The sequence below is a fragment of the Marmota flaviventris genome, chromosome 17 (genome assembly GCF_047511675.1).
Source record: "Marmota flaviventris isolate mMarFla1 chromosome 17, mMarFla1.hap1, whole genome shotgun sequence".
Classification (NCBI taxonomy): domain Eukaryota; kingdom Metazoa; phylum Chordata; class Mammalia; order Rodentia; family Sciuridae; genus Marmota; species Marmota flaviventris.
In genome coordinates, this window is record NC_092514.1 from 72,924,952 (window position 1) to 72,948,908 (window position 23,957).

Below are 23,957 nucleotides of genomic sequence, written 5' to 3' on the forward strand. Positions count from 1 at the left end.
TTTTCTTTTTAAAATGTGGTTTCTTGGTCTGGTGAATGTGGCTCAGGGGTAGAGCACTTGCCTGTTGTGCATGAGGCCCTGGGTTCAATCCCTAGCACCATGGGGTGGGGTAGGGGGATGTAGCCACTTGCCAGGCGTGGTGGCACAGACCTTTAATCCTAGCCACTCCAAAGCCTGAGGCAGGAGGATTGTAAGCTTGAGGTTGGCCTTAGAAACTTAGCAAGACTCTGGCTCAAAATATAAAAACTAAAGGGCTGGGGCTCAGTGGTAGAAACCCTGGATTCAATCCCAGTACCACAAGAATAAATAAATAAATATGGCTATTAGGAAATTAAAGAAATACAGGGAAGACCTGCCTTTGTCGTTCATGATAGAATTCTGAGACTCTGACCTGGCAGCTAGACAGGGTGACTCCTTCCAGCTTCCTCAGGTCTTGGCCCTGGCGCATCTCCTCTCATCTGGCTTCTTGTCCTTCCCTTGCTTTTTCATGGCTTTCTCTTCCATGGACTGAGATTTGAGATCAGGATTCCCTACTTTTAGTTGCAGCTGGCTTACATCGCTAGCTTGGAGCTCCACACAGCTCATGGGCCTGCGGTCTGAGCAGACTGAAAGCAGCATAGCTCCCAGCACCTGAGGCTGCCACGCACAGCTAGGCACACAGGCAGCTAGGCCACACAGCCAGGCCACAGGGTGGCACTTGGTGAGCGTGCCTGGGCTTAAGTCCTTAGCTGTCCACTTTCTCCTCCAGTTCAGGGGGCCCTGATGAAGCAGATGGTGGCAGTTCTCTTGTCCTGGGATCATTAGGCTGCTCCCTGATGAGGACAGGCTCTGCTTTTTCAGGAAATTGCTATTTGTACTCTGCCAACAGACCCTTGGACCCAGGCTAAATAGCCTTCCCTTCCTTATGCCCCTTGACCCTCTGAGGAGCAGAGTGCCTGCACCAGCTGGGCCTAGAGAGGACAGGCAAGTGGCAGGGAAATATGAGGGCTGGGCCACCTTCCACTTGCACAGTCTCAAGGCTGGGGTAGAGGCCGAGGCCCCAGGAATCTGCAGGGTTGTCTGGAGGAGGCTCTTCTGGATGTGAATTTGACCAACAGTCTGATAAAAAGAAATGCTGAAGGTCCGCTGGAGAGAAGCAAAGGCTATGTGGCTCTCCTAACCAGAGCAGCCAGGAGGGAAAGTGCTGGCTGTTCCTTTGGAAACTTTTACAGGGAGGACCTAGAAGCAGCATCTAAAAACCAAACCCCCAAACACAAACCTGCCTGTGTTGAGAATAGGACTCATACTAATGGCCAGAGAACACAATGGGAACACTGAAAGTCCCCAAATCCAAAGCTGCCTGGCATATCTGTTGCTCCCCATGAATGATCCCCTTCACAGGCCTTGAGCCCCAGAGGCCAGCCTGCGATCACCTGTAGGACCAGTGCAGGTACAGCACACACCTCCCTCCCACAATGTGTAACACACCCCACTGCCCACCCCAGGGGCATGGCCCTCCCAGGCTTGCTCAGGAACTGCTGGATCTCTGGGCCTCCTCAAGTTACCCTTGGGCTCAGGGCCTCTGGTACCTTTATGGCAGATCTTAATCAATAGGTCTGGGGCCTGTGGGCTCCGCAGCTGATAGCCCTGCCAGCCGAGCCACAGCAGCAGGGTGCTGGCACACCTGCTGGGTGCACTGCTCTGCGAGAAAGTGTTCATAAAACAGACATTCAAACCCAACAACAGTCTTCATGGCTGAGGGGAGGTTTGCTTAACTTGTCTTCATCACCAGGAAATTGGAAAGGCCTAAGTCTATCTACCTGTTGTCCTAACAGCTTTGTTTAGACTTAGCAGGACTCTGCTCAGAAGCCAGAAGGGGAGCCGGGTGTGGTAGCACACGCCTGCAATCCCAGCCACTCAGAAGGCTGAGGCAGGAGGATTGCAAATTTGAGACTAGTCTCAGCAAATTAGTGAGACCCTGTTTCAAAAGATGGGCGAGGAATGTAGCTCAGTGGTAGAGCTCTCTGGATTTAAGCCCTAGTACTTAAAAAAAAAAAAAAAAAAAAAAACAGGAAAAGAAAAGGTGGCAGAGGGGGAAGGGTGGGTCCGAGTTCGAGGGCCTCTTAGTGCATTGCTCACCAACTCACTTTGGATCCTGGGCCTGGACCATCTGGGGGCCTGTCCTTGCTATCAGTTTACAGTGAGGAAATGTCTATGCATCTTCCTCCCAGAGTAAGAAACAGATGCCCCTGCCCTGTAGGTGCGAGGAGTCTGCTCAGAAGCTGAGCAAGTTGGGTAGGGCCAACAGGCCTGGGATGGTGGTGCCCAGTGGGATTCTGCTCTCTCTGCTACTGCTCTTCTGGGGGCTTTGGAGAAGTTGCTGGTGGCCAGGCAACCATTCTCCATTCCCAAATGGATAGAGCTACCAGTGCTCAACTCTCATGGAATCTATTGTCACTAGATTGCTTCTTGTCACAAGATGCCTGGGAACAGTTCAGCCTACTGGCAAGGCTGTGGTTCTCTGCCAAGCAGCGAGCATTCATTCAAGTATAGACGAGCATGAGAACATCGTCACAGTAAATGGGGTTGAACACAATCACCCGCTGCAAACAGGCACCTTGCAGAAACTCTTCCAACAGTGAACATTGGCTTGCAAAGGGATGGCTGAGAAAATAAAGTGGTCCTGAGTTCCTTGAAGATCTCTACAGGTCTCAGCTGCTCAGCACACAGATGGTCTCAGATAGGGCTGTTAAGCAGAAATGAGAATCCTGCCTGCAAAGCCAGGCCCACACAAAACACCAGGCTACAAGTTGAGACCAGTCTCTTTAACAGTTTGAAAAGGACTGCCTGCCAGCCTGCCCCAGAGAGGGCCCCAACCACTGCCCCTTCCCACACCTGGCAGCCCAGCAGCACCCGCTGCATAAGCGTCTTTAACATCAACAGACTCGCTGGTGCAGGCTGCTTCCAATCTATTCTTTTTGCTTGAACATCAATAAATTTTACAGCTAAATCTGCTTTCCATCTCCTTTGTAGCAACAAGTGTCTTTAAAAAAAAAATAGAACACACACATATTTTTGCTATCTTTGGATATTTTCCTAGACCTCTGAATGTTCCAAGTGTTTCAAGGCTGCAGACAGCAATGTGCTGTCCGGAACCGTGACTGATTTTATGTGTGTGTAATTAATGATGCCTTGCATGTGAGAAATTCACATTGCAACAGTGATGACAGAGAACAGAGCACACTCCTCATACTCCAAACCCCAGGCATCAGCCTTCCTCTCCTGGAGGAGCAGAGGCCACCAGGAAAAATCCAGCTGTGGTGCAGGGCCATTGTGGGACAAGGGGCATGCTGTCATCACAGGCTATCACCGTGCAGCCATGGTGAGATGCTCAGGTGGCCCCAGAGGAAGGAGTTGGGAACCAAGCCCAGCAGTGTTTCACTTCATCAATGTGTCCAAGAATTTATACTGACTTACTGTAAAACCAGAGAGGAGACAGTACATCAAACCAGTGCATGGAGAGTGGAAAAACCCAGAGATGCTCAGGGTTTCTCGCGCCTCCTTTTACTGCTCCAAACAGAACCCTGGGCTGGCCTCCAATGTCCCTTCAGATGGAGACCATCGCAATTGCAGAAAGGAAAACAGAAACTGTTACTGCAGCAGACCGGGGGGTGGGGAGTGGGGGGGTGGGTTTAAAATAGACTGAGTAGCTTCTCTGTGGAGCTCCTCCTGTCTTGATAAAGAGGAAGAGATGGACAGCATCAGAACCTCTGCTGGTACCAGAGTCCATCTGGAAGGAGGGAAATGAGCTGAAACAGGACCCACCTCATTCAGGGACACCCTCTAGCAAATTGTGCCAGCTGAGGGGCAGCAAGGCCTGACTCAGGACCTGGTCCTATCAGAGGCAGAGCTACCTGGGGAGCCGAGGACAGGACAAGCCCTGCTTTTAGCACTCTGTTCCGCACGACACCGACTGCTTAGTGTCCCGGGACCCCATGTGAGGTTGCGTGGGCTAAAAAGAGACCTGGGCCCTGCCAGGTCTGTCTTCTTGGGTAAACACAATTTTAATACTAAACACGATGGTCTACGTCAGTGAGGGGCTAACAGCAGTCAATGCTACTCAGAGAGTCGGGCAGGGACTGGGTTGTACCTTCAAAGGGATGCAGGAAGAAAAAAATATGCCTAAATTGTGTGAAGTAGATGGTAAAACTTTCAAATGAAAAAAAAAAAACCCAAGAGGCTGGAGGCCCAGTTTACTGGCAGGATATTTGCCTGGCAGGCACAAGGGCCTGGGTTTGACCCCTAGCACCAGAATAAAACTGAACACATGAATGAACAAAACAGCTTTTTGAGGTTCTCTGACCCCAAACAAGTCTTAGGGGAAAACAGACCCCTCTCCCCCAGCATCTCCAGAGCCCTCGACAACATGTAGTTCTAAGGGGAAGCCTCATAGGTCTCCTACTGTCTTTGTCCAGCTCCAGGTTACCCCTTCCTACCATGGCTGGGAAACAGGGAGCCTGGCTGTGCCTACTGCAGGGATCCGCCTTGAAGTAACAGTCTCAGACCCTCTGTCTCCAGCCTTCCCTTCAAGCAGCCCTGTCTGCTCAATGTCTGCACCACACATGAGCTGCTATTTCTTGGGTGGGTTTTCTTTGTTGTGAGACAAGTGAGATTCGACTTCCAAAGGGACTCAGAGGTGTCAGATATAGCTCATGTTTAAATCACTTTTATTCCTTCTTTCTTACATTGCTTTTTTGGTGTCTATTATTGATGCCACAGTAAAAATAAAAAAGGATGACTAAGGAGAGAAGTAAAAGGGTAAAGAAGGAGACTGATTTAAAATGTGATGGCATTTGAAATTACAGACTGGGAACTCTTCTTAAAAACGGTGCTTCTAACAGGTCCGAATCTGGCATGGACTATATACCCAGCTGCCAGAAGCCAGGATGCACTCAACCTCACAGGCTCATTCAACCAGGGCCCCGAGGAGAGCTGGGCTGGATGTGAGGGAGGGCATGTAAAAAATGGGCACAGTCGCCATCATATTTGCCTTTTAATATAAGATTTGGTTTCGTCATTTCTGAATGTAACGTATTTCTTCTAAAAATAGAGCTCTCTGCTTGTTCTGAAACTTTATGTTCACTTGGAGGTGAAGGGGATAAGGCTGACCATAACTCTGGGGTGACACTGCCAATGCTTCACAGTCATCAACAAACCTCAAGGATTCTGGATGCTCACAGCAAGGATGAGTTCATTTCAGATCCATGGTACTGAAGAAACATGACCTAACATTTCAAGGCCCCACCCATCCTTGTGTGGAACCCTGACTGTATTACTGACCAAAGGTAACCAATCATGGCTCACAGGGGACCAGACAACAGAGGTCCCCTAGGAGGTACAGAGACAGAGCAACCCTGACACATGGCCAAAGAGGGAAGGGTGCCCTTGCAACATGGGTTAGAACGTAAGTGCACAAACACACAAGACATAGGAAGGCAGGGCTGAGCATGCTGAGCTCCACCCTGGGCCAATATAGACCTGGATTTAATACCATGGAACTTGCTGGGACTTTCTCACAACAGATTTAGAGTCAGAATCTCCCCTGCCTCCAAAGAAGAGCCTGGTTAGCTCCTGAATCCAAAGATGCCCTTGATGTATCCAGTGAGGCCACTCTTGGTCTTCTGCTCCAACTTGTCCTCAAGGGGTGGGAAGGCCACGTGGTTGAGGGCCAGGTCAAAGAACAAAGGCTTGCAAGGAATGGGCTGGAATCCCGGTGGAAAGTGCACAAGGTTGGCTTGCTTGGTGACGAGGGAAGGGTCCAGGCAGAAGGTCTCAAACCGTTCAACCAGAGGCTGGAGGTCAAATCAAAGGTGTTAATCACAGAAGAGCCCCCTGCGGGACTTCACTATGCTCTGGGCACCCAGTTCACTACTTTCCATTCCCATGGTCATTCTCTCTTTCCATTCCCACAATCTCCGGATGGAGCATTACCACAGCCCTATACTCTAGGTCAGTCAATGACACCAACGGGTTACAGGTCTACTGAAGTTCAGGTCAAAGCTCTCCAAAGCTGCACAGCAACAACTTCCTCTGTGTTCTCCCCTAGGGCAATTCAGACACCCAACTACCCAGGCAACTCACAGGCCTCAGAACAAGAGAATGGTGGGGTGGGGTGGGGGAGAATAAATAGAGGATTTCTCTAGAAAGGAAGGGCCTTCTGCTATACATTTACTCATTCCAAGGGAGTTATTAATCCTCCAGTTCCTCAGGAACCACAGCCAGCTTACCTTATTGTCCCTGACTTGGGAGGAAGTCTCTGTTTGATGAGAGTCATTTGCATCTGAAAGTATCACAGAGATTCAATAAGAAAAGAGAAGTCTTTTCAAGCGGGACTTCTAAATCCAAGAGCAAGGGTAGACAGCATGTAGGGAGTTAGCCATCTCCCTTCTGGGTCCAAATTCTGCCAAGAATTGATATAAAGGAATGATTATTCCCAGATCTATTGTGGTTGGCCTTGCCACAGCTGGATGCAAGATGGTGAGGGGGAGAAAGGACAGTATGACAGTGTTCCTCTAAGTCCCTTTGTATAGTTCAGTGCCTAATGTGGCAAAAGAAAAGACCCCAGTCAGGCAGGGTGGTACACATCCATAATCCCAGCTAATTATGAGGCTGAGGCAGAAGATTTACCCCAAATTCAAGGACAGCCTGAGCAATGTAGTAAGACCTGTCTCAAGTATACAAAGGGGCAAGGGTATAGCATGCCCCTGGGTTCAATCTCCAGTACCACAAACAAAAAAGGAAGGAAAGCCTGGGAAAAATAAATGCTTAAACAAACTAATGCAACAACCCTTTTCCACATTAGGCTTAAAATAGTGGCTAGTGTAGGGAGGGTGTGGGGGAGAAGAGGAGGGACAGGAAAGGGAACTCTGGGGACAGAGTAGCCCAGACAAGGCAAGTGGCTCACCCAGGATGGCTGCAGCCTGCAGGGAGCACTTCTCTGACCGCACTTGGGTGATGAGCTCTTGCACGTCAGGCAGGTCCTGCAACGATTCCAAGAAGGCGCGCTCAGGAGCGGGCCTGGCCGGAGCGGCACACCACACTAACCTGGGTTATGCGATCCCACTGGGATTCTCATAGGATTGGGGCTTTTAAAATGGTTCTATTTAAAACAAAAACAAAAACAAAACTGGCCTGTTTCAAGAGGGAAAAGCTATGCCATTGCTTCAGTAACGATGCCTGAAATAGTAATGGTAATATTAATAAAGTGACCATGCACAAAATGTCCCATGTGCCAGCATTGTTCTAAACCGTCCACCTAGGTGTTGATTCAATGTTCTGGATCAATTAGGATCATTTGTACCTCCACTTGGCAGGTGAAAATCCTGCAGCGTGGACATGTCGAAGACTGTGGCAGCCGCAGCCTGGGGAGCAGAGCAGGTGCTCAGAATCAAAGCCACTACATCTCCCCACTTTTAGGACAGTGATACCTTGCTCTTGGCCTCAGAATTACTTGGCATAGTGGTAATGATCTGACAAGGTCTGGCCACTACATAATCCTTCCTGCCTCCATTCTCTGACACTTCCCCCAAACCATTCAGCATATAAGGTCAGGTGGATATTTATACAACAGCTCATTCTTTTCTCCAGAGATGAATGATCCATACTGCTTTGTGGCTTTGTCCCCAAATGACATCCCACTGTAGTGATGCTGCCACTATCCATACCCCTCTTCTGCCCCACCTCCATCCCTCCTTCCTATTCCCTTGTCTGTACACCATGCCTCTCTTTTGTGGTGCTGGGGATCAAAGCCAGGGTCTCATACATGCTCAACATGTGCTCTGCCCTTGAGTCCTAGTCCCAACCCTCTGTCTTTGCAAGATTCCCACATATGGGTCTTCAGGCTACTATAAAGCCACATGCTCTCTAAAGGCCAAAACCAGGAGGACATTTTTCCTCCTGGGGCCTGGTGTCCCAGGCACAAAGCAGCAGCTCTCAAATGCTGACTGTGACTCCATGAATGACAGTAAAACTAATTTTCTTTTCAACAGTCTCTACTCTAAAACACACATAGATTCCTTGGCCCAGCCAATGTTTAAAAAGCTATGTCTCCTCACAGCAGTCTACAAGATTATGTAGCTAGGTAGTACTCGCCAATCAGTGAGATCAGGCAAGCTGTGGAGTCTTTCAGGCTGTATTTCAGATGGGTACTTTCTAAGCATGACTGGACACCCACATTGCCTAGGGTCCAGTTAAAACACAGACTCTTGACTCTTAAGGTCAGGGCTGGGGCCCATGAGTCTGCAATTCTAACCAGCTCCCCATGCTACTGGGCTTGGACATACTCTGTACAAGAAGGCCTTGCCAGTGGTTCTCAACTTCACTGCACATTAGAATCACTGAGAGGCTTTCGAAAGTACATGTTCACTCTCTGGTGGTCAAGGACAGGGACCCAGACACCCATCTTTTACTCAGCCTACAGCTCAAGGGGGACCAGGAATCCAGCCTGGGAAGCACCCTGCAGGCATGCCCCCAGAGGGGCCCCTGCACCATCTCACCACCTGACCTCCTGGACTTGGGAGACAAGGAGCAGTTGATAGCTCACCTTTAAGCTGTTCCTGAAGGTTCCAGCATCTGAATTCACTTCATTTGCATATTTCAGGACTCTATCGTATAGAACGAGGGCTTCGCTCCACTTCTTCACCAACACGTAGGACTGAGCAATGAAAAAACACCTGTTGGGGAGGGAAAAAGAGCCACAGTATTCTAAAGCAATAGTTGCCCAAGAGCAAAGCTTTCCATGCAGTTTAGGCTTACTTCAAACTTGGAAACAGAATTTTAAATTCAGGATCACCACCTTGGAACCCCCCACAACAATGGTCAGGTTTGCTTGGCTAAGGTACAGGTCCTTCCCAGCAATCAGAGATGACCACCTAGGTTCAATACATAGCCCGTCTTTCGCTTACTAGCGCACTCTGCAAACACAGGACAGCTCCCCAAAAGAGGATGGTGGCAGCCTCGGATAGGCAGGAGGAAACACTTGTCTGGCAGAAATATAAATCCCACTGGCCAGCTGGGCCCCGTGGCGCACACCTGTAATCCCAGCAGCTTGGAAGGCTGAGATGGGAGGATTGTGAGTTCAAAGCAGCCTCAGAGAGGTGCTAAGCAACTCAGTGAGACACTGTCTCTAAATAAATTACAAAATAGGGCTGGGGATGCAGCTCAGCAGGTGAGTGCCCCCTAGTTCAATCCCTGGTACCCCATCTCCCCCCAAAAATCGCACTTGCCACTCTCTGCAATGACTCATCTCTGTTCATATTTTCCTTCTTTTGTGATTCTGGAGATTGAATCCAGAGGTACTCTAACACTGAGCTACATCTGCAGTCTTTTTAAAAAGTGTATTCATGGGAGCTGGGGTTGTGGCTCAGTAATAGAGCACTTGCCTGGCTTGTGCGAGGCACTGGGTTGGATTCTCAGCACCACATATAAATAAGTGAACAAAATAAAGGCCCACCCAACATCTAAAAAAAAAAAAAAAAAAAAAAAAAAGTTGTATTCTAAGACACGGACTTGCTAAATTGCTGAGGCTAGCCTCAAATTTGCCATTCACCTGCCTCCCAGTCCCTCGAGTTGCTGGGATTAGAGGTGTGTGCCACCTGTTTCATCTGTTTTTTTTTTTTTTTTTTCAAAAACCCTAGTAGGTAACAACCCCATCTACTATGGGGTAGGCCATGGCCAAAAACTTATAGAACCACTGTGAGGCATAAGACAGCCCTGCTGTCCTTCTCAGGATGTTACCTATATGCCTTGAACACCAGGGTCTTCAGGCCTATCTCTTTCTGGAAGGCTCTGTCTTCCTCCAAGCCAGGAAGCTGTAATAATTCCACCAGATTCTGTATAACAGATGAAAGAAGAAAATGAGAAGACCTCAGAACAAGTTCTTGTCAGAGACCTTATAAGAAGAGATAAGGGCAGAAAAAAAGTCTGTGATCAAAATGATGAGCAAAGTCTGTGAGGGCAATAGTTGCATCTGGTGTCCCCTGGCCCCCTCTAAGACACCAAGTTTACCAATCAATTCATATCTCACCCACCTTCAGAGACTTCTTGGACTAGAAGGGATCTTCCAGCTCTGAACTTTTATTTCGGAGTGACCCACGCATTTGGCAGCTATACAGATACCTTGTGTGTGTGTATGCATGTATAGCAATCTTACTAGCTAACAAACTCCCAGTGGGCTGAGACAGTAGGAACTCAGGTCTCCAGAGCGTCTGGTAGAATATCTTTTTATTTACTTATTTTTTGAGACAGTCTCACTATGCTGTCCAGGCTGGTCTCAAACCCATGGGCTCAAGTGATCCTCCAGCCTCAGCCTCCCAAGCAGCTGGGACTACAGGTGTACCACTGCTGCAGAGAGAATATCTTACATAGGGAAGTTAATACCTGTGGGCTTATGAGTCTCTCCACTTCAACACATTGAAGTATGGGGGCTCACAGACCACTAAAATGAGCCAAGATCTTTGTCTTTCATCCATTTACTAAATGTTCCTTGGTGCCATGGCCCTTCTGTATGCAAACTTAAGTCACTGGTGTCCAACACAGGCAGAAGGCAGTCCTTGCCTTCCTGGTCCCCAAGGGTCACCTGGAGAATGATGTCGTAGAGCCGGATCAGGTCTTGGGGCCGGGGAGAGCGCTTGCTGTCGTCTTCTGGCTGCTGCTGCAACAGAGCCTTCTGCAGGCCTTTGGCCATGTTCTCATTACGCCTGATTGCCGTCGACAGCTTGATGTAAGTTAGGTAGCTGGAATGGACCATGTGTCAGCTCAGGTCATACTTAGAGAAGCTCTATGAGTTGGGACTATAAGTTAGGACTGACCTAGGGGACATGTGAAGTAAGGGTGTGTCACACATCAGGGCTATCTGATCTGGGCTTTAGGCTCACAGGGCCTCTTAACTGAGCAGCTATTCAGTGGCAAATTTGTAGGGAACCTGAATGAGATCTTATCACAAAATTTTATTTCAGATTAAATTAGGTCCTCTGTATATTTTTTGAGTCACACAGCTCTTGGCTTCAGAGGCTGTTACTAGTCTCTAAGAAGGTCCATGGGTGGAAGCCAGTTTCTGGAACAAAGACTTGCCTATGCAGGTGTGTGCATGCACAGCTGCCCCCATTCCTCAATGACCTTCTTCGAGACAGTCTCTCTAGATGGTTGTGCTCACTAGCCACGTGGATATAAGAAGACATGTAATACTTATTTTAGGTTGGAGTAAAAACATGGTGAGTGTTTAAGAATTCAGCACTCTCAAACCTTACCTTACTCGGCTAGAGGCCATTTCTTGAGAGGATGCAAAAGAGGCCTGAGGTCAGGGACATAGGCCAGTGGAGGTCAAGAACTTCATAATGTCCATGAGGACTAAGAGACTATAAAGTACAAGTGTGAACCCCAGGCCCTCTCTACTCAGCTTCCGGAACAAGAACGGCCAGATATATTCCAGGGATCAGACCAGCCCAAGAGAAAACCCTGTAAGATTCTTAGGGGTTTTTTTCCATAGAAAAGAAGAGCCAAACACCTAAGTAAGGACCATGCCCGAGCAGCCCCGTGCACACACACACAGCAACCCCACCTGAGAAGCCCCCTCCTTCCACTGGAGTGGGGAGCAAGATCAGTAAACATTAAGAAAAACCTCTAATAAGAAAGAGGAGGCCAAACTCCAAAGGGAAAACAAGCAACCTGGAAGAACCAGATTTTGCTGGGAACAAAAATCTCATAAACTATTCAACAACAACAAAGATAAAAGAATACAAATAAGCTTTTAGATGGCATAAAAACTGGGAAAGCCATGCTGGGGATGTAGTTAATGGTGGTGTGCACACAAAGCAGGCAAGACTAGGGCTACACTGGAAGGTTGAAAAATGACTCATCAAGAAGTAGCAAGTACACATGTCATTTAGAGAGATAAGGAGGTGAATACCAAAAGACTTTATTTCATGAACAAAATTAAGAACAGCTGCTTCCAAGAAATGGATGAGAAGGTCATGAGATAAATTTCCTAAAAAGCTTTGCAGAAAACTCAGACTGCCAAACACTATTATACACAAAATGATACGAGCCACCTGATTTCTGGTTCATCTGTTTTTCCTCAAATCTGGCCTTCCCATCATGGAAATCCATGACACTGAAACTAGCTAATCTGAAGGTGAAAGAATGGACCCAAGGTTTCCAAACTTCCTCAGCACTGGTAAAGGTTTTGGAGAGTCTTTTCAAGGTCAGAGCAACTCTGGATGCCTCTTCAGTGACTATAAGTGGTCACCAAGACTCAAGGAGCCACATCTTTCTCCTCAGGCTGTTGAAACAGATAACATCTCAGGGCCTCTCTCACTTAGTATTCTATGTATCTGAGTCATCTGGCAGTCAATATGACATTCACATAATACCAAATACCTAAAAATGGATACCGAGTGTAAAGTATACTGATTTTTGTTTCCTGGTTTTTTTTTTTTTTTTTGCAGCACTGAGGATGGACTTCAGGGTCCTGTGTGTGCTAGCCAAGTGCTCTATTGCTGTGCTACATCCACAGCCCTTTTTTTTTTCTTTTAAAATAAAAACAAAATCACAAGGGACTAGGTATGTGGCTCAGTAATACAGCGCCTGCCTAGTGTGTGCAAGGCCCAGGGTTACAGCAACAAACACAAGGATTAAAAAAAGAAGAAGATGGGCAAGGGAAATGGTAGGTTTATCATCTAAGTTATAAGCAGTGGCTAAGAAATAAACTTTCAAGGTCAAATGGAAAAGTCTGATGAGAAGTAGTTTTTAGAGGTAATATTTCTCCCCAGAATGTTAGCGGAAAAAAAAAAAAAGGTCACTCTTCTTTCCTCTGTAAAACAAAATAACCTATAACCTAAGTTTATTCTTTTTGAATGACCTCATGTGCTCTGCCACTGAGCTATACCTGTAGCCCTACCCCATATTTAAAAAAAAATGAAAACCAGGAATGGAGGTGTAGCTCCCAGGTAAAGCACTTGCCTAATGTGGGTGGAGCCCTAGGTTCATCCCCTATACCACACCCCCCCCCACACACACACACCAAACTGACAAAAGTGATTTTAAAATCACAAAGAAAATGGTCAAGACACGCCCAGGGAAATACCTGGTGATGGGAACTTCCTCTACTAGCTTTCAGGACTTAATGTGAAGTTACAGTAATTCACTGCACCAATGAAGTAAAGACCAGTAGGTCAATGAAGCGGAAGGCAGTGGAGGGTGTCCACAAGAGGAAAATGTACCGCAGAGCATGAAGAAAGGGTGGAGTGCTCAGTAAGCTGTACTAGAATAACCCATTATCCTGATGCAAAAAAGTGAAGCAGACTCCTACCTTACACAAAAATAACTGCATATGGAATAAAACTTGAGGAGAAATTAAACATGAAAGGGACAACTTCAAAATGTTCAGAACACAAAGGTGAATAAAAATCAGAGCTTGGCACTAGGAAGGAGAGTGGTTAGCTCTAGAAGAAGGGGAGGAATAAGCTGGGGGGGACACAGGGAGCTTTGAAATTATGAATCGTGCTCTACCTTCTAAGCTTACATTATATAATACAAAGCAGAATACAAACCTTTTTTTTTTTTTAGTTCTGGGGACTGAACCCAGGGGTACTCTACCACTGAGTGATATGCTCAGACTTTTTTTTTTTTTTAGTTGTTGATAGACCTTTATTTGTTTACTTACTTATTTTTATTTATATGGTGCTGAGAACCAAACCCAGTGCCTCACACATGCTTTGTCACAACCCCAGCCCATGCCAAGACCTTTTTTTTTAAAAAAAGTTTTTATTTAGAGACAGGGTCATGCTTAGAGTTGCTGAGGCTGAACTTGAATTTGTGATCCTCCTGCCTCAGCCTCCCAAGTCACTGGGATTATAGGTGTGTGTCACTGTACCCAACTGCAGTACGTATACTATTATATGATAAAATGTACTTATATGCAGTAATGTTACTTGTTACATATTAATAAATTATATATACATATACATTTTATACACACACACACACAACTTTTTTTTTTTTTTTTTTGCATCAACCACTGAGTCACACCAGCAGGCCTTTTAATATTTTATTTAGAGACAGGGTCGCACTGAGTTGCTTAGGGCCTTGCTAAGTTGCTGAGGCTGGTTTTGAACTCTTGATCCCTCTGCTTCAGCCTCTTGAGCCACTGCAATTACAGATGTGCACCACTGTGCCCAACTTCTTCCCCTTTTCAATTTTTATTTTAAGATAGGGTCTAAGTTGCCCAAACTTGCAACTTGTCTAAGCCTCTCAAGTAGCTGGGATTACAAATGTGTGCCATCATGCTATCAAGAAATTAAAAATTAAAATGTATGCTGGGCAGAGTGGCGCATGCCTGTAATCCCAGCAATTTGAGAGGTTGAGGCAGGAAGATCACAAGTTTGAGGCCAGCCTGAGTAACTAAGCAAGACCCTGTCTCAAAATAAAAAGCACCAGGGATGTAGCTCAGTGTTAAAGCACACCTAGGTTTAATCTCCAGTATTGCAAAAACAAAAACAAAATAAAATAAAATGTGCACAAACATTTATACTCTTTTGTTCGAATAGATATATTTTACAACAATAATAGTAGAAAAATTCACAGTATAGCTCAATGCTTATAGAGTGCTTGCTTCACATGAACAAGGCCCAGGGTTTGATCATATCCACTGCAAAAAATAAACTCACACACATATTTGAAAATTAGAAAAAGTAAAATAACCCTTACCTGTGCAGGTACTGGAGGTTAGATACCTTTCCTGACTCCCCATCAAGGGTGTAATCTCTCTGTTTCTGCAGAAGGTGAAAAAGGTAAAAAAGTAAAACTCCTATCTGTGGGTCTGAACACCTCCTTCAGAGGTGTGGTTCTCAAAATCCCCTGAATACACAGACTAGTGTTTGGGGGGTCCTCAACTATTAAAAGATTTGGTAACATATTATAGCATACCACTGTCATCTAAAACTGGGCCTTGACTAACAGAATTCAGAATACTGACCAGTTGAGGCTCCCTGCCCCATTCTCCCAAAATCTTACCCCAAGTATTAAAAAAAGACAGTCTGCAATTTCCCTTTAGGGTTTGTGCCTCATACTCAAGCTTTAATCCTGTGCTGTGTGCTCTTTAGAGCTTGCATTTTCTGGATGGCTGAATAATGGCCCCCTTAAGACCTGTATCCTAACCTCCAGAATTTGTGACGATGTCACCTCATAAAGTAGAAGAGACACTGCGGATGTGATTAAATTAAAGGCTTCTGGGCTTATCCTGGATCATTCAAATAAGCCCAACCTAACCACAGGATCCTTAGAAGAAGCAGCTCCAGAAGGGTCAGAGTTAGAGAAGGTATAGGAACTGAAGAAGAGGGAAGAGGAAAGAAGATGTTCAGCTGATAGCTTTGAAGATGGAGGAATGCAGATGGCTTCTAGAAGCCAGGAAATGCATTCTCTGGAATACTGGGAATGGATTCTCCCCAGATTCCTCTATAGTTTCCAACAGGAAAGCAGCACTGAAAAGCCACTTCAGATTCTGACCTCCCAAAGTGTAAGATAATAAATACGTTATTTTAAGCCACTGAATGTGGTAATATTACCACAAATGCAGCTTTGTTTTGCCACATTTGTTCCATTCTATGAGGTATCCCCCCAACCCCTGTGCATTCAACCCCTGTGAGTGAGGTAGGCTGGACTCCATAGGACCCTCTGTTGAGGTCCTATGGAGTCCAGCCTACCTGAGGACTACTTGAGGGTGAAGGGAAACGTACTGTAATGACAGCTTAATGGCAGAAGGAAGCAAATGACTACTTGGAGTAAGCAGTGATTTAATTGAGCAAACCAAGCAACTCAAAAACCATTTTTTAAAATATTTATTTAATGGTAGATGAACACAATTTTTATGTGGTGCTAAGGATTGAACCCAGTGCCTCACACGCAAGGCAAGCACCCCACCGCTGAGCCACAGCTCCAGAACCATCCCCAGAACCAAAAAAAAAGATGGCAAATTTGTTATCTTTTCCCACAATAGAAATCCAATACATTTTGAGAAAGAGGTAATGTTAGCTAGGTGTGGGGTACACACCCATAATCCCAGCTACTTGGGAGACTGAGGAAGGGAGGCTGCAAGTTCAAGGTCAGCTTAGGCAACCTAGTAAGACCCCATCTCAAAATAAAATAAAATGAGCTGGGGATGTAGCTCAGTGCTTGCCTGGTATGTGTAAGATCCTGGGCTCAATCCCCAGTACCACAGAAAAATAAAAAAAGTAAAAATAGGGGCTGGGATTGTGGCTCAGTGGTAGAGCGCTTGCCTAGCATGGGCGGGACCTGAGTTTGATCCTCAGAACTACATAAAAATAAAAGGCATTGTGTTGTGTCCATCTACACCTAAGAAAAAATAAATATTAAAAAAAAAAGTAAAAATAAAGGGGTGGGGGTGTAGCTCAGTGGTAGAACATGTGCTGAGCATGCATAAGGCCCTGGGTTCAATACCTACCACCAAAATAAATAAGTAAATAAAATAATAAAAACGAAATAGGCAATATTTGATTGACTACCATAGAGAAATTACAGTTGGAATAATTACAAATATAGAAAATGTGGGCTAAAGTTGTGGCTCAGTGGTAGAATACTTGCCTAGCATATGTGAGGCACTGGGTTTGATTCTCAGCACCGCATATAAAGAAATGAATACAATAAAGGTCCACCAACATCTAAAAAAATAAAAGAAATATAGAAAATGCAGAGATTTTTGTGGGTTAGAATGGTATAGGCATACTTCTGAGACGGTAGGCTATGAGGTGAACCTCAAGAAATAGGTGGCATTTGGATAGGTAGAAAGGGAGAGGTAAGAGCATCCAGGAGTGAGAAGTAAAAGGAGACTCAAGAGTATGGAAAGCACTCAGCTGGGAGTGGCACAATAAGACCAAGTGCAGCAGCTGGAGACAGCAGAGCGCAAGACAGAAGCAGGCTGGGGGAGCAGCTTAAGGAACCTGTCCTAGGTGTGCCACACGGTAGTCTTGAAAGTGGGTGGGTACTCGAGACCAAGAAGCATAGGTACAGAGGAAATAAGAACTTCTAGTCACGTTTATCTCTGTTTTGAAATGTTACTTTAATGAATTTTGTATATTACAAATCAGAAGAATAAAAAGGTATATAATTTATAAATAAACACATCAGAGGTACATGTTCAATTACAGGGCACATTATCATAAAAATAAGTTTGGAGACCACTGATCAAGACCTAGGGAAGGGCTGGGGATGTGGCTCAAGCGGTAATGCAGTCGCCTGGCATGCTCGGGGCACTGGGTTCGATCCTCAGCACCACATAAAGATAAAATAAAAAATGTTGTGTCCACTGAAAACTGAAAAATAAATATTAAAAAATTCTCTCTCTCTCTCTCTCTCTCTCTTCTCTCTTAAAAAAAAAAAAAAGACCTAGGGAAAAATCATTGGACTATTTTATAATTAGACAGTGGAATGAGCTTTAGAAAGATTCAAGCAATTAAGAGATCTTTATAGTATAGGTATACAATGAAAGGCTATAATTAAAAGCTGGGTACAGTGGCCCATGCTAGTAATCCCTGCTACCTGAGAAGCTGAGGCAAGAGGATCAGAAGTTTGGGGCCAGCCTTAGCAACTTAGTGAGACCCTGTCTCAAAATAAAAAATCAAAAGGCTGAAGATGTAGCTCAGTGGTAAGGTACTCACATAGCATACTTAAAGCCCAAGGTTCGATCCCCAGCACTGCAAGACCAAAACAAAAACAGGTGGAAGCAACAACAGGTGAGAGGCACTACATAGGGATAGCAAGTGGGCTTGGTGACAGGGAGGTTTCTACCCAGAAAGCTGAATGCATCACAGTGACATTATTAGGAAAAGGGAACACAGAGAAGTATGCCTGGAGGTAAGAATTTTGAGATCAACCTTGGCAACATGTACACACGTACATTGCTTTTTTTTTTGGGGGGGGGGGGGTGGATTTTATTGTACAGTCAGTATTATAAAATTTGTTTTGGTTTTGTTGACTTTTTTTAAAATAATTTTATTTGTAGATGGACACAATACCTTTATTTTGTTTATTTAGTTTTATGTGGTGCTGGGGATCGAACCCAGGACCCCACACATGCTAGGCAAATTCTCCACCACTGAGCTACAACCCCAGCCCCTGGTTTTGTAATTTTGTAGCATTATAGATAAAGTTGTGTTTGTACTTTGTTCTGTAGAATGAAGAAAATTCATTGAATAAACCTAGAATTAAAATGGAAAAAAAAAATTGAGATCACAGGATGAAACCATTAGGAAGAAAATTATAAAAAGAAATGAATTTTTTCAACCTGATGGAGCCCAGAGGCCCTTGATGTTTGTCAGCTGACCACTTTGCCTAAAAAAGCCCAGTGGCTGAGGCAGTATACGCTGAGATCTCTGGGAACCCCCTAAGGACAGGACAGATTGAGAGGACCCCAGCGGCAGGTCAGCTGATGGTCCTACCTGATCTGGCTTGAGCTCTTCCCTCACGGCCTGGATGGCGTCACGACACTCGCTGAGCATGGATTCAAACAGCCGTTCCTTGGTTCCTTCGCTTTCAGCCTAAACAGAGGCAGAGAGGAGCGAGAGACTGTTCTGAATGAACTTCAGTATTCCATGGGGAGGAGGGCATCACGGTGCTTTGACCCTGCACCCCCCCACACACACATCTGTCCAAATCAGAGATGCTGTTAATTGTCCCTCTCCCAGGGTTTCATCCCAGCCTTGTCCATTATTCACATAGAAATGGGAATCATATTTTCAAAGTGAAGGTAATGAGAAAGCCATCTGTATGGCTGATCTGGATCTGCCAAGCAGCAGGTCTGCACATTTCCTCAGTCACAGAACTTTCCTCTGCTGTCCTCCAATGCTTCTACTCAGGATCGGCACCTGGAACCTCTAGAGAAGCTATGGCTTACTCACAGCAAGGCACAGCACACCAGAAATCTCCTTCCAGAAAAAAATGGCAAGCTCTATTGGACGACAATAGAACTACCCTTTACAAAAGTAATCCAATGTGTAAATTCTGACTTTCTTTTAGATCCAAGCAAGTGATAAACATTACTAATCAATATCTAATCAAAAGCATTTCTCCTAAATATCATAATGAGTTCTCTTTCCCACAGACATTCTGTACTCTGATATTGCATGTGGTCTATTTTGAGAACAACTTTTTGAGCAGACAAGGTGGAAAAGAATGAGATGACAGTCTTTAACAAGTACTGGGTGTCACCTTCTGCTTCACAGCTGGGAGAAGTGAAAAAAATGATTCACTAACTGAACATCTGCCAAACCACATTATCGTCCTAAAGAATCTGACTGAGCGGGTGGGAATGGACGGAAGGCAGAAAGGAGCTGAACTTGTGTTACTGGCAGACCTGCTGTGAAATTAAAACATCAACATTCCATTATTGTACTTGACTTTCTATCTGAAAAAAATGTCTTAACATTTAAGTGACCTCTAAGGAAGCACAAAGAAAGGCTGGTTGGAAGGAACTTAAAGAAAATTTTCTTTTCTTCTCTTAAGAACTCTTATGATTTTCCTAGTTTCCAGTGTGAAAAAAAAAAGTCTCCCCTGTAAATTACCCAATCTAAAGCAAACATTCTTTTCCACCTATGGGTTACTTGGGTTTCCCACTCTTCACTAAGGGGAACAAACTAGAGGCACAGGCCTGTAACTCTAAGCAGACATGGGTCCATGTTCACTACAACAGGACTCTCAGCAACAATGAAGTGCTTTCTCTGAACCATCCAATGCAGTGGCATCCTTACATGTTGCTACTGAGCACTTGAGATTTTTATTAGTTTGAATGGAACTAGATGCCGGGTGTGGTGGTGCATATCTCCCAATGACTTGGGAGGCTGAGGCAGGAGGATCACAAGTTCGAGGCCAGTCTCAGCATCTTAGTGAGACCCTTCCTCAGATTTAAAAACAAAATAAAAAAGTCTAGTGGTAAAGCGCCACTGGGTTCAACCCCAGTATAAATAAATAAACAAGTGGAACTAGCCATATATGTTGAGTGGCCACTGTACTAGATGGTACTGCTCTAGAGAAATACACTTTATCCAACAAGTTGGCAAGATTCTTTAATTTGCTGGCCAAAATTTGTAAAAGTACAAATCCTATGGAATAGTGCTGCTGTCTAGTACTTAACAAATAGGATAAGATATTGTGAGCACCTTGATGGGCGTCAGAATCCAAACAGCCAACCACACAGGAGCCAGAGCCACATTATCAGCAGGGAGAATGAACCTCTGCACTAGTCTGAATAAAATGCACTCTAACAAATATGCCACCAACACTCATTTTCAGATGGGTATAGATCAGCAATTCAGGCAATGGGTGCATAGGCAAAAGAACAAATTTCATTTTTCCAGCTACATAAGATCTGTCTCCAATCCCTCTGGTAGGGTACAGCTTAAGCTTGAAAATAAAAGCCAGGCACTGTGGCACATGCCTATAAACCCAGCAACACAGGAGACTGAAATAAAAGGATCACAAGTTTAAGGCCAGCCTCAGCAATTCTGTGAGGTTCTGAACAACTTAGGAAGATCCTGTCTAAAAAAATGGGAGGGGAGATGGCTCAGTGGTAAAGTGCCCCTGAGTTCAATCCCCAGTACAAAAGAAAAAGCTAGGATGTTAAACCTCTTCACTGCCATGTATTGCCCTTATTTGCTAGGACAGTAAATCTATGTAGCAAGGAGTTGAACACGAACCTCCCCAACACTTCACAAAATTCGAAGCCCCACTAGAAATTTTACAAAAGTCTTAACAATAACGAAGGATAAAGCACATCTACACGGGGCTGGGGTTGTGGCTCAGTGGCAGAGCGCTTGCCTCACACTTGTGAGGCACTGGGTTCAATCTTCAGCACCACATAAAAATGAATAAACAAAATAAAGATATCACATTCGTCTATAATGAAAAAAATAATAATAATAAAGCACATCTACAGGGGAAGACTAATGGGGCTGGGGTTGTGGCTTAGAGGTAGAGCTTTTGCCTGGCATGCATGAGGCACTGCGTTCAATCCTTGGCACCACATAAAAATAAAATAAAGATATTGTGTCCACCTATAGCTAAAAAATAAACATTTAAAAAAATAAAGGGGAATATCTAAGTTATGTTTTCCTTTTGACACCCACAGCTCAGTGACTCAGAGACCACTAATCTCTGAGTAGAACTTGTCATGATTCTTCCTGGCCAGAGTAAAATGTCTCCAAAAGGAAGTCTTTAATATATCTATCTAGCTGCTTACACTTTATTATAGAATCTATACTTGAGGCCAAGATCACTCCTGAAAGGACAATGAAACAAGACACACCTCTCAACATGCAGGGGCAGGATGCCCCACCTACACACCAGCTTGTCATGTGGTAAGCCCAATCAACAAGGACATGTTCTTAAACACAAGTGGCAAACTCCCTGCATTAGAATTTGGGAAAAGGCTGGACCTTTTCCCCAGGGGGCGCCTATGAAATGGAGACATCTTAAGTCCAGAAGTAATGTGTTACTTACTAGTTCAAAAAATTAAAACACTCTAGCTCCCTTTTTATAAAGTGTGAAACATCCAGGATGAGCTGTCTACAGCCTCAGGTTCACGTCTAAGGCAGTGTCTTCAGGCTGATAGGCATGGAGCAAACTGCTGCTATGTGCCCTGCTATTAACGACAGCTTTCCAGATTGTTTTCACTTGTCTATAGAAATTGCTGGAAGATGATGGTGTGACTAAGGCATTCAGGGCAAGTCTGGCCACATTCCCACCACACCCCTAGGAGAACTGTGGGGACAGGAACCAGGCTTCATCCAGCCCAGGGAGGAAATAAAAAATCTGGAAATCTATTAAAGAAGGGGACAAATCTCACCAGAGAATGGATTTTCTTTTTTAAAGAAAAGGACAAATAGTCTCCCTTCCACTAAAACATCAAAAATTAGCCAGAACTTAAAGAATTATTAAACATACCAGTACTTAAAACTGCTCTCTCCCCCAAAAGAGTTGACTAAGAATAACCTCACAATGTAACCACCAGTGACCATTCAGGAGAGACCAAGTATTAAGAAATAAGTGCAATATAGAAATAAGTACAAAGTTTGACAATATTAAGGATGAAGACTTAATGCTCGGCTAAAGAGATTAAGGATTTGAAACTGGATTCTGACAGCTAACTTAACTCTCGGCAAGTGCTCTACCACTGAGCGCTTCTGGTTAACTCTCTGCCCAAGTCTTTTCAGTCTAATATTTTACCTATCTGAATTATTTTTTCCTTCCATGCTTTTCAATAAATTGGTAGTTACAGTATTCAATTTAGGGCTTCTAAACTCTTGCATTCCAATTCCTAGTAAGGGGCAGATATATATCAATATGAGCTGGGATAAGAGACATTGAAGTTAAACAACATGTATCCCTAAGGGGTAGCTCTTGGTTCCCAGTATAGAGAAAAACTCAACACAAAATTGAGAACTGGCCAGGCACCCGTTACATTCAGCCAAATAATCTGACAGCGGCACCAAGAGGGCAAATAGTTCTTCCTGAGATTACCCTCGATTGCCCAAAGAGGGCTTTCCCATATTAATAACCCACAGATCATTCAACAGTCAACCAGCCAAGGAGCTGGACATGTAAAGATTTAGCAGGACTTTATTTTATTTTTACTTAAATTATTTTACTTACTGGCTTGATTTGGCATATGTGTAATACAGGGCATTAGGTATTTAACTGTTTTTAATGTTAGAATCTTACTAGAATGCCCTGGAGTTAGTACACACTTTTCTTCATCTATGTTTTTTAGATCTACACTATTTAAAGGTCTCCAATACTTAGAAGTGACTCTAAGCTTTTGCAAAATCCTTAAAAACCAGAGATAATTTTATACACCATAACTAGCACATCAACCAGGCACCTAATAGGAGACAACCATTCTGTCACTAAACACATTTAAATGACAAGAGAATACTATATTATGAACTTTATGCCAGGGCTGGGGCTGTGGCTCAGTGGTCAATGGTAGAGCACTTGCCAAGCATTGCCTAGCACTTGTGAGGCACTGGGATCAATCCTCAGCACCACATAAAAATAAATAAATAAAATAAAAGTAGGTATTGTATCCACCTACAACTAAAAAAAAAGGCACAAAAAAATCTTTACGCCAACAAATTTAACTATTTCCATTAAATTAATAAATTCCCTTTTCTTTTTTAAATAAAACTCTTCCATATAGATAAAACATAAAACAGAGCTGGGTGAGATGGTGCACACCTGTGATCCCAGCTACCCAGGAGGCTATGGCAAGAAGATTTCAAGTTCAAGGACAGCCTCAGCAACTTAGCGAGACCCTGTCTCAAAAATAAAATAAAGGATTGGGATGAGTTCAGTGATAGAGTGTCCCTGGGTTCAACCCCCAGTACTACAAAAATAAAAGAAAGAAAATTACTTAAATGTTAGTTTTTCTTATCCTTTATTCAATACATTTCTAAGGTGCTGCCTCCATATAATGTGCCTCTATGGACCTCCACCTCAAACTCCCAGCCAGAATTCCTGAATGCCCTGTTGCCTGGTACAGAACTGTCTGTCTTCTCCCAGCATTTGAAACTGTATCTAATTAATTCATTTACACAATTAAAACTATTGCTACCAGAGCCCTAGTCCAAAGCAGGTACCACCACCACCAGAGCAGGTAAAATGCCCATGAAATGCTCTCAAAAAAAGTCCCTTAGTCTTTTTTTTTTTTTTAATATTTATTTTTCAGTAGTAGTTGGACACAATATCTTTATTTTATTTATGTGGTGCTGAGGATCAAACGCAGGGCCTTGCACGTGCTAGGTGAGTGCTCTACCGCTGAGCCACAACCCAGCCCCCCTTCTTTTTAAAATATCTTTATTTTGGGCTGGGGATGTGGCTCGGGCGGTGGCGCGCTTGCCTGGCATGCATGCGGC

General features: G+C 44.5%; 1 protein-coding gene across 1 annotated transcript in view; it reads right to left on the reverse strand.

Annotated features, from left to right (window-relative positions):
• Positions 1–4,689: 4,689 nt before the first annotated feature.
• Srp68 (signal recognition particle 68) overlaps positions 4,690–23,957 on the reverse strand; it is a 36,761-nt gene continuing 17,493 nt past the window's right edge. Inside the window, exons 9-16 of the mRNA XM_027955723.2 lie at positions 18,489–18,587; positions 14,743–14,807; positions 10,616–10,772; positions 9,775–9,869; positions 8,582–8,711; positions 6,944–7,019; positions 6,267–6,319; positions 4,690–5,831 (exon numbers count right to left, since the gene is read on the reverse strand). Coding sequence (XP_027811524.2) covers positions 5,604–5,831; positions 6,267–6,319; positions 6,944–7,019; positions 8,582–8,711; positions 9,775–9,869; positions 10,616–10,772; positions 14,743–14,807; positions 18,489–18,587 — 903 coding nt within the window. The 3' untranslated portion in view covers positions 4,690–5,603. The remainder of the gene's footprint in view (positions 5,832–6,266; positions 6,320–6,943; positions 7,020–8,581; positions 8,712–9,774; positions 9,870–10,615; positions 10,773–14,742; positions 14,808–18,488; positions 18,588–23,957) is intronic.